The sequence below is a fragment of the Sus scrofa genome, chromosome 18, assembly GCF_054392235.1.
Source record: "Sus scrofa isolate SSC_HxYL_T2T_F1_AM1 chromosome 18, Sscrofa_HxYL_maternal_Yorkshire_Landrace_v2.0, whole genome shotgun sequence".
NCBI classification, from domain to species: Eukaryota; Metazoa; Chordata; class Mammalia; order Artiodactyla; family Suidae; genus Sus; species Sus scrofa.
In genome coordinates this window covers 10,883,912-10,896,983 of record NC_139400.1, presented here as the reverse complement: position 1 = coordinate 10,896,983, position 13,072 = coordinate 10,883,912, and the positions used below count along the sequence as shown (strand labels likewise).

Here is a 13,072-nt window from a genome sequence, read left to right as displayed (position 1 = left end):
AGGGCCCGTCCCAGGGGCTGAGGCCCCGCTGCAGACAGACCCTCGCGGGCCTCCTCGGCCGCCGGCCCCGGGGCTGGCCCGGTGGGGGCTGACCGGCCTCTGTGTTCCAGGATCCAGGCCTCCTGGAGAGGACACGTGGTCAGGACGTGGTACCGGGACCTGAGGAGGAGGGTGCCGCCCACCGACGCCAAGTTGAGGAGGAAGTTCTTTGAGGAAAAGGTAGGCGCAGACCCTTCACGCTCCAGGCGTCTCTGCTGGTGACTCGGGGCGGGGGGGGTCACCAGGGCCCCACCGGCCGCGAGACCCCGAGGCCAGCTCCGCTTGCAGACTCTTTGCAAGATGCTGGAGCCACTGCTGCCTTCGACGGGCTTTCTAACCCGGCTGGTGAAGACTTGCAGCTCTTGTTCTCCAGTGAAATCTCAGAATTCATACAGCTGGAGTGAGGCACACTTGAGAGCAACCTGCGTTTATAGGACAAGTGTTTCCAGAAACCCGTGCTTTCAGGAAAGAGGATGGAGACAAGCTTAAGCTTTTCACATCCCCTGAAAAACGGAAGGGAATTCAAAAAGAGGCAGAAAAAGGCCCCAGCGCAACGGTTTTACGGAGTCCTGAGGTCACCCCAAGGCGAGTTCTCAGGAGTAACTAACTTCACTTTCCGCCCTTTCTTTTAACCATTTTTATCTTTGGTTCTTGGGCCTGGCACACACCGCACGGGCCTGGCACACACAGCACGGGCCACCGGGGGCCGGGCCAGCCGCGCCAGCTGCCCCCCCAGCTCTGCCCTCTGCTCTGGCTGCTCCGGGCCCAGGGTCCCGGCTGCGATGTGCCGCCTGGTGCTGATGGGGGCCTAGCACACGGGGGCTCACGTGCACGTGCCTCCTGTCAGTGCCAGTCCCCGGCGGCCAGCGCTTTGCCTGCCGCAGATGTGCGGGGGAATTGGGGGCCGATGTGTTTCCCCCAATCACTAAGCTGACCCCATCGCACGGTCCTGTTGTTATTATCAATTATTCTTAGATCTTTTCTAAACGTGCTTGTGCCTTAGGCCGCAGAGCAGTGAGTGGTAGAAAGTTACTCCGCTCTGGCCCAGGCCCTTCTCCCCGCACCGCTCCCTGGGCGTGGGACGCGCCCGCGCCTGGTCCTCGGGGCGGGACGCTGCCTGTAGCCCCTCACGCCTGTGCTCGCATCCCGTCCGGCGAACCCCAGGCCACGGTGCGCCCCCGGCTCTGTGCACCGCCGCACGGCTGGCACCCTCGCCCCTCTTCCATCCCCGCTGAGAACCGCAGGGATCCTAGAAGGGAGTGGACTGATGCTTGACCGTAACACCCTTCCTGGTCGCTGAGGGGGCTGTCCCAGGCAGTGGGGCAGTCACTTTCAATACGCACAAGAAAATCAGAATTGTGGCTTTGTGATGTCACTGCCTCCAATTCAGTCAAGAAAGGATCCTTGAGGGAGTTCCCACTGTGGCTCAGAACCTGACTAGTATCCATGAGAATGTGGGTTCAAACCCTGGCCTGGCTCAGTGGGTCAGGGATCCAGCGTTGCTGTGAGCTGTGGTGATCTGCCCTCAGGCATGGCCTTGAAACCCTGTTGTCTAGGTGACACTGCGGTTGAAGCGGTGGGTCAGATGTGCTTTGAGGGCCAGGGCAGTCTGGGCGCTGGCAGGCGATGCCCGCAGTGCTGGCCCCCGGGCTGGGCTGGGGGGTTCCCGCAGCAGCTGGCGCCACCCTCTGCAAGGGTGGCGGGAGGCAGAGGCTGTGGACAGAGGGTCTGCAGGTCTACATGGTTTTCGCCAGGTCGTCCACAACCCCTCCAGGCCTGGGACGGGCCGTGTCTGTGGCAGGGCCCCGTGACAACCTCCTGCTGTCAACACTGCCTAGGCTTTTTCAAACGCCCCCATTTTTTAGAAGCAACAGCAGATCAGCTAAAGCTCGTGCTTGCTGACTGGATAGAAAGCACAGGTGCCACCTCCACTTCTTGGATGGTGAGCCTTTCCCCTCTCGCCTCAGGAAAGCCCTTCCTCATGGGTCTCAACATCCCAGAGTCCCTCACCTCCCCCCCCAAAGCGAGTCCGTGCCCGCATTCCCTGTGGTGAGCCTGGAGGGGGCCAGGCCCGTGCCCTAGGAGCGCCTGGCATCTTTCGTCAGCAACCGTGCCGTGCAGGTCGTAGCTTCCTCTGAGCCAGGACTGTCTCCCACAGTGGCTTTTCATTTTCTTGATGATCTGTCCATGCTTTTCTGTGTACTTGGTCTGACGGTCAGGCCTCTTCTCTGCGTTACTCTTAGTAATGTCTTGTGTATGGGGTTAGGAAGTGTTCTCATTTCATTCTTTTCCATGGGGCTGTCCAGGCTGCCCAGCACCACTTACTGAACAGACTGTCCTTCCTCCATTGAATATTCTTGCCTCCTCTGTCATATATGAGTTGGCTGTAGGTGCGTGGGTTTCATCATGGGCTTTCTCTCCTGATCCGCTGCTCTCTATTTCTGTCTTTGCATCAGTACCATACGGTGTTGATGACTGTTGCTTTGTAGTATAGTCTGAAGTCCGGGAGCCTGATTCCTCCAGCTTCATTTTTCTTTCTCAGGACAGCTTTGGCTATTCTGCATTTACTCTTAGTAATTTCTGACCTACAGTATGTGTTGTCTTTCAACTCCAAAATCATTCAGGGTTTCCTCATATATAATCTTGATGACAGACTCCGTGGTCATTTGACCTCATGCGTATATCGTTTTTCTCAGCATCTTCATGCGTCATCTTAAAATAACCTGAAAATGGGCCCCACTGTGCTTTCCCATAAGGCAGGCGTGAGATTCCACGGACTGACATACATGCTGTATCTCAAATCGTCTTCCCCAGAAGTATTTTAATGTAGTGACGTTAGACTTTATTGCACAAATAGGCATCTTATAATTGCCTGTGTATTCATTAATTAAGTCTGGAATCCGCAGCGCTCTCAGCTAGTTTCCTGCATCTTCTCCACAGTTGTTTCACACTTCACTGTAGCTCACCTGGCCCATTTGGCCATAAATATTTGACATCTGTAAACCCAAACCTCATTTTAAACGAAGCCTGCATTTACGTCACATGGACAGAAGGCATGTGCTTCTGTCTTTGCTCCCGACGCCTGTACGGGTCTCGGCTTTATGCTGAACCGCCCATCTGGGCAGGGCCCACATGCCATCCCCCAGGGTACCGACCACCTCTTACCATCTGCTGAGTGACCCGTGCAGTTGGATTCCATCTTGACGGAGCTGCCTTGCTGAGCTAAGGCCTGCTCCGGGAATTGGTGATGTACGATTTTAACACGCCAGGGTGTCTGATAGAGTCGAACTAGGTTTCTCATTTCATCGGACCCGGGGTCATCTACATCTGTCCAGACTATGAGGAGGCACACAAATGGTAGTTTGCAAACCTAGGTCAGACGATGACCCGGAACTAGTGGCGAAAGACCGTTGGCGAACTGGGTTTTCACACAGTCTCAAAGAACCCACAGACAGTCATGAGTTACAAAGAGAAGGAGAAGCCTCGACACGAGAAGAGCCTGGCCGGCATCGTCTCGGCCCAGTGACCACTCTCACCAGTACGTGGGCAGTGACCGCACTCCCAGGGTGCACTGGGACACAACAGCAACTTTGCACTTTGCTGCCGGCAGTGCTTCACACGAACCCACTCACCCGAACACATGTACTCAGGCAAACCCAAAATGAGGGCTATTCTGCAAAACAGCTGACTTCAACCATGACGTGTCCTAAGGAAAAAAAGGGGAATATTCTAGCTGGAATAAAGATGTCTGAGAGAGACAACACTGAGATGTCAGGAGAGGCCCCTGATTGGATCCTGGATCAAAACTAAAACAAAATGCTGTAGTTGAGATTCGGGGGCTACGACTGGGTGAGTTACGCATCGGTGTGTTAACTGCACTGTCACCGGCAGGCCCAGTGTCCTGGTTCTAGGAGTCACAAGCTCACACACATGTACATCAGAAGAGGAGGAGAGGAGTTCCCGTCATGGCGCAGTGGTTAACGAATCCGACTAGGAACCATGAGGTTGCGGGTTCGGTCCCTGCCCTTGCTCAGTGGGTTAACGATCCGGTGTTGCCGTGACCTGTGGTGTAGGTTGCAGACGCGGCTCGGATCCCACGTTGCTGTGGCTCTGGCGTAGGCCGGTGGCTACAGCTCTGATTCGACCCCTAGCCTGGGAACCTCCATATGCCGCGGGAGCGGCCCAAGAAATAGCAACAACAACAACAACAACAACAAAAGACAAAAAAAAAAAAAGAAGAGGAGGAGAAATGCAGTGAAATGTAATGGAGTGACCCTGACAATGTCAGTGCAGAACTGGGGTGTACGGGCTGGGGTCAGAAACGAGAAGGAAAGGGAGTGCCCATCGTGGCGCAGTGGAAACGAATCCGACCAGCATCCATGAGGACACAGGTTCGATCCCTGGCCTCACTCAGTGGGTTAAGGATCCAGTGTTGCCCTGAGTGGTGGAGTAGGTGGCAGATGCAGCTCGGAACCCATGTTGCTGTGGCTGTGGCATAGGATGGCAGCTACAGCTCCAATTGGACTTCTGGCCTGGGACCCTCCATATGCCGTGGATGCGGCCCTAAAAAGACAAAACAAACAAACAAACAAACAAAAACTGCACCAATAGTTTGAGAAAAGAGCATCATAAAAAAACTTGGGAACGGGAAGTGGGAAGGTCCTCTCTGGTGGGATTTATAAAACCATAAACACACACACAAACCATAAAGGACCTGATGGGTAACTACATAAACCCTCAAAACCCATGTATGGGGGGAAATTCCAAGACCAATGACAAATCAGGAAGGCGTTCTTGCAGTTCAAAGGACTGGAAGCAATTTTCCTTAATATGTGACAAGCAGTTTACAGGACTACAGATGTATAATTACTGCATAGAAAGATGTTCAACCTTAATCATAATTTGAAAAACTAAAATGAAGCAAAGATAAGAACCTGCTTCACCTATTAGATTGGCAGGAATGGAACATTTTGATGATAGTTACCTAGAGCTGATGCTGAGGAGGAGAGAGAGACATTCTTATAAGCCGGTGGTAGAGCTAAGAATGTGCCGTCTGCTGGCTGACCGTTCCCATCGGCCCCTCCTCCAGAAATGTACCCACATATGCTCATAACTGTTTTCTAGGCTAGCATCACAAGGATGTTAACTATAGCAATGATTAGAAAACAGAAAGAACCATAAACAACCCGCGAGTCCACCAAGGGAACGTGCAGACAGGGACTACTTGACAGCAATTACAGAGGCCAAAGTAGGTACGTAGGTGGTGATGGAAAGAGATTTCCAGCAAGTCAGGAAAAGCCAACAAGAAAGGTTAATGCGTAGAAAAGGTACAATGATAGGATAATAATTACAACAAACAAGACTGAGATGGCTTCTGTATTAAACAGGTTCTTGAATTACACTGAAAAAAATCTGCCAATATCTGCTCACGGAAGACACATTTGAACCAAATAAAACAAAAGTGTGCTATGCAAAGGCATGCTCAAAAATGAGGAAAGTGTGCAAAAAAAGAAATAAAACAAAATAGCAGTAAGATAAATGAATCTTAAAGTGTGTTTGGGAATTCAGAATCTAACGTACCCTCTCTTCTGGTGGTCATGGCCATGAGAACACTGCCCGTCCGGGGTGCGTGGCTAAAGCTGTACTTACAAAACAGTTACTATGGAACAAGAAAGATGAAAAACAATAAACTAACCAATTCAAGTCTTTTAAGTGTAGGAAGTAGAAAGTATAAAACTAAAAAGTAATTTTTTAGGATAAAAGGAAAACTGGTAGGTAAAGCGAATAGCTGGTATTTGAGGAAAGAAAAACAATGAGATAAATGGCTCATCAGAGTTAAAAAAAAAAAAAAAAAAAGTAACAACGCCAAAGTAGCGTCTCACCAGGGTTGAGACAAATTCGGTGAAGCCGGGTGTAGACATGCAGAACAGGAGGCGTAATCACATGTGCGGACATCATTTTAAAACCATAAAGAGACTGTGTGTAACCTCGTGCTATTAAACCTGAAAATACAATTGAAATTATTTTCCATAAAAAGAGAAAATAGGGGAGTTCCCATTGTGGCTCAGTGGTTAACGAATCCGGCTAGGAACCAATGAGGTTGAGGGTTCGATCCCTGGCCTCGCTCAGTGGGTTAAGGGTCCGGCGTTGCCGTGAGCTGTGGTGTAGGTTGCAGACGCGGCTCGGATCCCACGTTGCTGTGGCTCTGGCGTAGGCTGGTGGCTACAGCTCCGATTCGACCCCTAGCCTGGGAACCTCCATATGCCGAGGGAGCGGCCCAAAGAAATAGCAAAAAATAATAATTTTAAAAAAACTAAAAAAAAAAAGAAGTTCCCAGGCCAGGGACTCAATCCAAGCCACAGTTGCAACCTACACCACAGCTGTGGCAACACCAGATCCCTTAACCCACCATACTGTGTCTGGGGTCAAACCCACACCTCTGCAGCAACCCAAGCCACTGCAGTCGGATTCTTAACCTGCTGCACCACAGTGGGAACTCCAAAAAACCCATGATTTTAGTCAGTGAAACCCTAAAGATGCAAAATAGGTTACCAACTATCATCACACTTTGGCCAGTCGTTGCCAATGCCATAATACAAGAAAACAACGTGTGTGTATTATATAATCCGTATTTATTATCTATACACATGGACTTAAAATCATTTGAAAAATTATTAGAACTAAACTACTAGGTGTTCCAGATAAATATGCAATAATAATTATTTCCTGAACAGCAACAATAATGAGATATAAAAGCAATGGAAAAGGATCCTTTTCGTAGTAGTTAATACCTCAAAACAAACTTGTAAGAAACGGACAAAAACTAAATAGGAAGAGCTTGGGGTGATGCTGGCAACACGGCCCAATGAGATGTCCCTCCCTCGTGTCCCTCACCAGCAACAGCAGAGCTGCATCCATCCATGGGCAGGGTGCCTTTCTGGGAGCTGTGGGCTCCATCACCAAACACAAGGGGACCCGGGCGGCATGTCACCCACCATGAAGCAGGTGACTGGCACACACACCTTGGTCCCAGCTATGGACCCTGAAGAGGCCCTTGAACTTGCTCCTCTCGGCCGCAGCCTGGTGACTCAGAAGAGCCCTGCCTTAGACAATCACCCACCAACAAGAAAGCCCTTGTGGAAATACACGTTTCCAGAGAAAACGTTCCAGGACCCTGTTGGGGAAAAAAAAAAAAAAAGTACACGTTTGGTCACACTGGAGAGGGAAAGGAACAGCCTAGCTTTGCCCACATCACCACCCCCAGCCCCCCCGGAAGCACAGCTCAGGGCCAAGTGATTTCTCTGACAAAGGAAAAGAGGGCGTGTGAGTGAGCACCTGGCTTCCCCAGCCAGGTGGGACATTGCCAGAGGGCTCATCTTTCTCACCCCATCCACAGCGCTGAATGGTGAGCTGCAGGCTGGGTAAGGAAGAGACCGGGAAAGCAGGAAGAGGCTCTGAGAGGGCGGGAAAGGGATGTGGGGCCTACTGAGTGTTGAGGCCATTAGGAAGTCCACTCAGGAGCCACTGGGGACGCCTCCCAGCCCTCCACATGCCTCACCCACACTGTGCAGCCAGTTTCCTGGTGCACTCCTGATAGTAGTGCACGCCTTGGCAGACAGCTAGTGAGCATGTGCAGAAAGCCAGTCCAGCTCTGCAGGTCAAGGAGGTACCACTGCCGGGGAGAGCAAAGGAGGCTGTTGGCACCCAGTCTAGAGCGTTGCAGGATTGAGAGAAAGCACCCTTGGAATTCTGCCACGGGTGGAGCAAGGAGCATGGAGCAGGTGTGTCCATGGGAGGTCTGGGAAGCCTCAGGATCCCTAGTGAGGCTGGTAGAAGGGGTCTCTCTGCTGAAGTCAGTAAAGACCAGAGGATGTGACTGCTTCCTCAAACGCAGAGACAGCAACGCAGACATTGAGGAACCTGAAAACCAAGGAAATGTGACAATACCAATACCTGACCCCAAAGACATGGAGATCTGTGATTTACCTGAAAAAAAGTCAAAACATGTTTTGAGAAAGCTCAGTGAGCTACAGAAAACACAGACCATTCAGCACAATCAGGACAACAATACATGAACAAAATAAGTTTAACAGAGACAGAAGTGAACCAAATAGATCCTGGAGCTGAAAAATACGACGAATGAAATGAAAAATTCAATAGAAACATTAACATCTGAATGGATCAAACAGAAGAAAGAATCTGTGAATTAAAAGACCAAAGCTTTGAAATTATTCGGTAAAAAGAGAAAAAAGAGTGACCAAAGCGTATGTGATCTTTGGGATACATCAAAAGAAACACCCTGTAAATTATTAGAGTCCCAGGAGAGGAGAGGGAGGAGGAAGCAGAAAACGCATCTAAAGAAATAATGGCTCAGACCTTTCCAGATCCAGGAGAGATTCAGATATTCAAGTTTATGAAGCTCATAGGTCACCAAACAAACTCAGTTTAAAGAGGTCTTCTCCAAGACACATAATAAAACTGTCAAAAATCAAAGACTAAGAGAGATCTTAAAGGCAGCAAGAGAAAATAAGCTTGTAACTTACGTATCAAGAAAACACCCATAGGCTGTATTAGTGGATTTCTCAGCAGAAACCGCACAAGCCAGAAGATGGTAAATTCAAAGTGATAAAAGGAAAAAACTACCAACCAAGAGTTCTCTGTCTAGCAAAGACGTCCTTCAGGAACGAAGGAGAGAGAAAGACTTTCCCAGACAAACACAAGCTAAGGGAGCTCATCACTAGACCTGCCTACAGGAAATGCTGAAGTTCTTAAGGCTGAAGCAAAAGGATGCTAATTAACAACATGAAGACATATACACAACGCGCTTGTGAAAAAAGGTACACAATCAAATGCAGAGTACTCCAGTATTGTAATATAACAGTGTGTTAATCACTTAACTCTCTCATGAACATTGAAGGACAAAAGCTTTAAATACAACTTGAGTTCCCATCGTGGCTCAGCGGAAACGAATCTGACTAGCATCCATGAAGCCACAGGTTCAATCCCTGGCATCGCTCAGTGGGTTAAGGATCCGGCGTTGCCGTGAGCTGTGGGGTAGGTCGCAGACGTGGCTCCGATCTGGTGTTGCTGTGGCTGTGGTGTAGACCGGCCACTACAGCTCCGATCTGACCCCTAGCCTGAGAACCTCCATATGCCATGGGTGCAGCCCTAAAAAAGCAAAAAATAAAAACAAGTAACTGTAGCTACAGCAATTTGTTAATGAATATACATTATAAAAATATGTAAGCTGGAGTTCCTGTTGTGGTGCAGCGGTTAACGAATCCGACTAGGAACCATGAGGTTGAGGGTTCGATCCCTGGCCTCGCTCAGTGGGTCAAGGATCCGGCGTTGCCGTGAGCTGCAGCTCAGATCCCGTATTGCTGTGGCTCTGCCGTAGGCCGGCGGCTACAGCTCCGATTAGACCCCTAGCCTGGGAACCTCCAATATGCCACAGGAGCAGCCCAAGAAATGGCAAAAAGGAAAAAAGATGTAAGCTGTGACATCAAAGACCTAAGGGGGGGACTGCAAGGGGAGAGTTTCCGTATGCAAAGTTATCGGTGTAAAATAGACTTGCATCTATATGATGGTTTATGTAAGCCTTGGAACCACAGAGCCACTGAGCTAAAGAGAGGGAATGAGAGCATACACCACTGTGGAGACTCATCAGTTCACTAAGGAAGACAGCAAGTGAGGCGGAAAGAACACAACAGCCGGAAGAGGAGGTCCCATCGGGGCTCAGCAGGTTAAGAATCCTACTAGTGGCCACAAGGACACAGGTTCAAGCCCTGGCCTCGCTCAGTGGGTTAAGGATCTGGCGTTGCTGTGAGCTGTGGCACAGACCGGCAGCTGCAACTCTGACTCTGCCCCTAGCCTGGGAACTTGCGTATGCCACAGGTGCGGGCATAAAAAAGAAAAACAAAAACCAGTCAAGCACACCCCCCCCCCAAAGAAAAGCAGATACAAGGGATGTCTGCACGCCGATGCTCAGGGCAGCATTACGCCCATAGCCAGGACATGGAAACAACCTCGCTGTCTGTCACCTTCGCAGATGAAGAAGATGTGTTACACGTACGATGGAGCTCATGAGAGAGAAATCTTAGCATCTGCAACCGCATGCATGAACTTTGAGGACGTTATGCGAAGTGAAACGGACAGAGAAGGCCGGATGTGGTATGATTTCACTTAAGTGTAAAATCTAAAAAAAGTCAAAGTCGGAGTTCCCGTCGTGGCGCAGTGGTTAACGAATCCAACTAGGAACCATGAGGTTGCAGGTTCAATCCCTGGCCTTGCTCAGTGGGTTAACGATCTGGTGTTGTCGTGAGCTGTGGTGTAGGTTGCAGACGAGGCTCGGATCCCGCCTTGCTGTGGTTCTGGCGTAGGCCAGTGGCTACAGCTCCGATTCAACCCCTAGCCTGGGAACCTCCATATGCCGCGGGAGCGGCCCAAGAAATAGCAAAAAATAAAATAAAATAAAATAAAAAAATAAAAAAAGTCAAAGTCAAACTGGGAGTTCCCTGGTGGCTCTGTAGGTTAAAGGTCAGCATCGTCGCCGCTGGGGCTCAGGTTTGAGCCCTGGCCTGGGAACTTCTACATACTGTGGACGCAGCCAAAAAACTTAAAATTAAAAACATTACAAAGTCAACCCCCCCGGAAATAGAGCCGAGTGGCAGTGGCCAGGGCTTGGGGAGACGGATGGGAGAGTGGGGAGCGGCTGGCTGGAGGGCACAGGCTTCCCATAGGAGGCGAGCTCACGTGAGGACCGGGGGCTGTGCTACGCCCCCGAATGGGGCCAAGAGAGCAGATAGTGAATGGTCTCCCCCGGGAAGGGAAGCGGTCGGGATGCGAGCCCACGCGCCCACGCGGGGCAACTAACCCTCATGCGGCCATCGTCTCCGTCAGGTCACCACCTGCGCACCGTAAACTTAGATCCGCCCTGTGTCAGTTGTACCAACCCAGCTGGAAAAAAGACTCCTCACTGAAACCTTCCTAGTGAAGTAAAAGGCTTGAGTAAAACGATTGGCCTTTTATTTCGGATGTGGGGGAAAATGTCCCTTTCCCCCATATCATACGAATTTAATTTCGAACTCCCGGAGGAGTCGGACCAGCCGTGCATTTGGAATTCTACAGGTTACTTCTGACGTTTGTCTAGAGGAGTATGAAGACCTAATAGTGTTTTGTTTTGTTTTTTAAGAAAAATTAATGATAGAACATTCTCGTTCAATATCAAAATATATATAAAAATTTGGTAACGAAGGTGCCTGTGAGATAACAGACGAACCCTTGATGAAACAGTTAAGAAAGAAGTCACCAGTCTCAGTATAGAAGGTTCTAAGTCTGCAGATCAGTAGAGAAGAAGATGAAGCAAGGAAATCAGTGGCCTGGGAAATTTCGGCATTCATGTGAAGGAAAGACCCAGAGCCACCTCATACCGTATCCTCAGAACAGCTCCACGTGGATTATTTAAATACTTTTAAGGGAATAAATAAAATGGATAGAATACGACACAGCCGAGGTGCTGGGCGCCGGGCCCCGATGCTCTGAGGCCCGGGGTGCACCTGTGCCCCTGCCCCTGCCCCCAACCCTGCAGCGGGGGTGGGGGGGGGCAGCCCCCACGCTGGGGCTGCTCTGCAGACAAACACTGGGAACACGCTGGCCTCGACGGCCCGGCGAGACGACCAGCCGTATTTGAATCTTTGGTAACAGTGGAACACTGGCTTCAACAGCTATTAATGTTCAGGGATTTTGGCGGCGTTCTTGTGCTTTCAGTAACTTACAGTTTGATCCTAGAATATGGCCCAGCAGCAAACGTCAGACATGCAACCACAACACCCTGAGTTAGGAAAGACAGAAGCCGCCCAGAGAGGCCTCTCTAAAAGTCCTTTATCTTAGTTTAATAGCCTGCTCCATTTTATAAAAATAATTAAATAGCATTTTTCTAATGAGAACAACAGAACTTTATTTTCTCCGAGAAACGAACTCATGTGTTTCAGTTTTTACAAAAAGTTGGAACCAGTTAAGTTTCCTTTAATCGCCTACCCAAATACTTTAATTTAAGCCTGTCAGGAAAATGCGGCTTTAAAATCTAGAAATCAGGATATTTGAAATAAAAATATAACGCTTGGGCTCGGACTCTCATCATATTCGTCTTTCCAGTTTTTCAGAATTAAACACAGGTCCTGAAGTCCAGCTTCAGAAGCGTCAGGGCCTCTAGGCTTCCTAGTCATAGAGCCATAAAAGATCAATTCCAAAGCGTGCGTTTGTCGGGGCTCTTGGGGCGGGAGCCTAGCTCCGTGACAGGGACCTTCCAGGAACGCCGCGTTTCCTGCACGGCCTGCCTTTCAGCTCTGCCCTTTGGCACCTGTGTCTTCATCCCGTCACCTCCCGACAACCTAAAGGTGCTCAGAACGTTAGATCACGGAACTGTTGGGGTCCACTGTTTGGATTTTAGAAACTGGAAATCTCACGAAGCGAAACGTGCAGTGGCCACAGTGTCAGCTGTGATGACAGTTCTTTTCTCTGGAGACGGCGTGCACGGCCACAGGCATGTTTTCAAAGCGCTCTCTCCATTCTGACCACTGGCGAGACTTAAAGGCATGCAAAGTCATTTTACATTTCATCTAAAAAATCGAAATCGCAATCACAGCAAAGGCGGCGGGCGGCGGGCGGGGGGGGGGGGGGCGGTACGTGCTGTGTCCCCGGCCTCCGTGCATCAGTGAAATCAAGAAGCTGCAGCAGCGCCTCCTTCGTCTGTCCCAGCAGCCACTGCGATGCCCTCTCCCAGGGGTCGCCAGGCTTCCGTCGGAGGCATCTGGGGCTCCAACCAAAGTCGTCGCCCACCTTCAAAACCTTTCTACTTTGCCAAGTGAGAGTTTAAACCAACATCGTACACCATCAGAACCGTCTCACAAAAGACGGGTTGTTAACACCAGGAAAGTAGGAAGCACCTGACCGCTCCCTAGAGGATAAAAAATTCCATTCCTTTGAAACCACTTTTCCCTTTGCAGGCAGGTGGGTGAAAACATCTCTGCCGTAC

The 13,072-nt window shown here is 50.0% G+C and overlaps 1 protein-coding gene across 14 annotated transcripts in view; it reads left to right on the top strand.

Annotated features, from left to right (window-relative positions):
- The window catches only part of RNF32 (ring finger protein 32), a 28,290-nt gene that overhangs the window by 10,490 nt on the left and 4,728 nt on the right, over positions 1–13,072 (top strand). For 9 of the 14 annotated variants that reach the window (XR_002340274.2, XR_002340273.2, XR_014833420.1 and 6 more), the window contains one exon: positions 111–219. Coding sequence is in view for 6 of the 14 variants with exons in the window: in XM_085005055.1 (XP_084861181.1) it covers positions 111–219 (109 nt within the window). In the remaining 8 variants the exon portion in view is untranslated. Of the gene's footprint in view, positions 1–110; positions 3,996–4,286; positions 5,903–13,072 lie in introns of those variants that run through there. The other 5 variants (XR_014833422.1, XR_014833418.1, XR_014833419.1 and 2 more) reach the window with 1 other exon arrangement.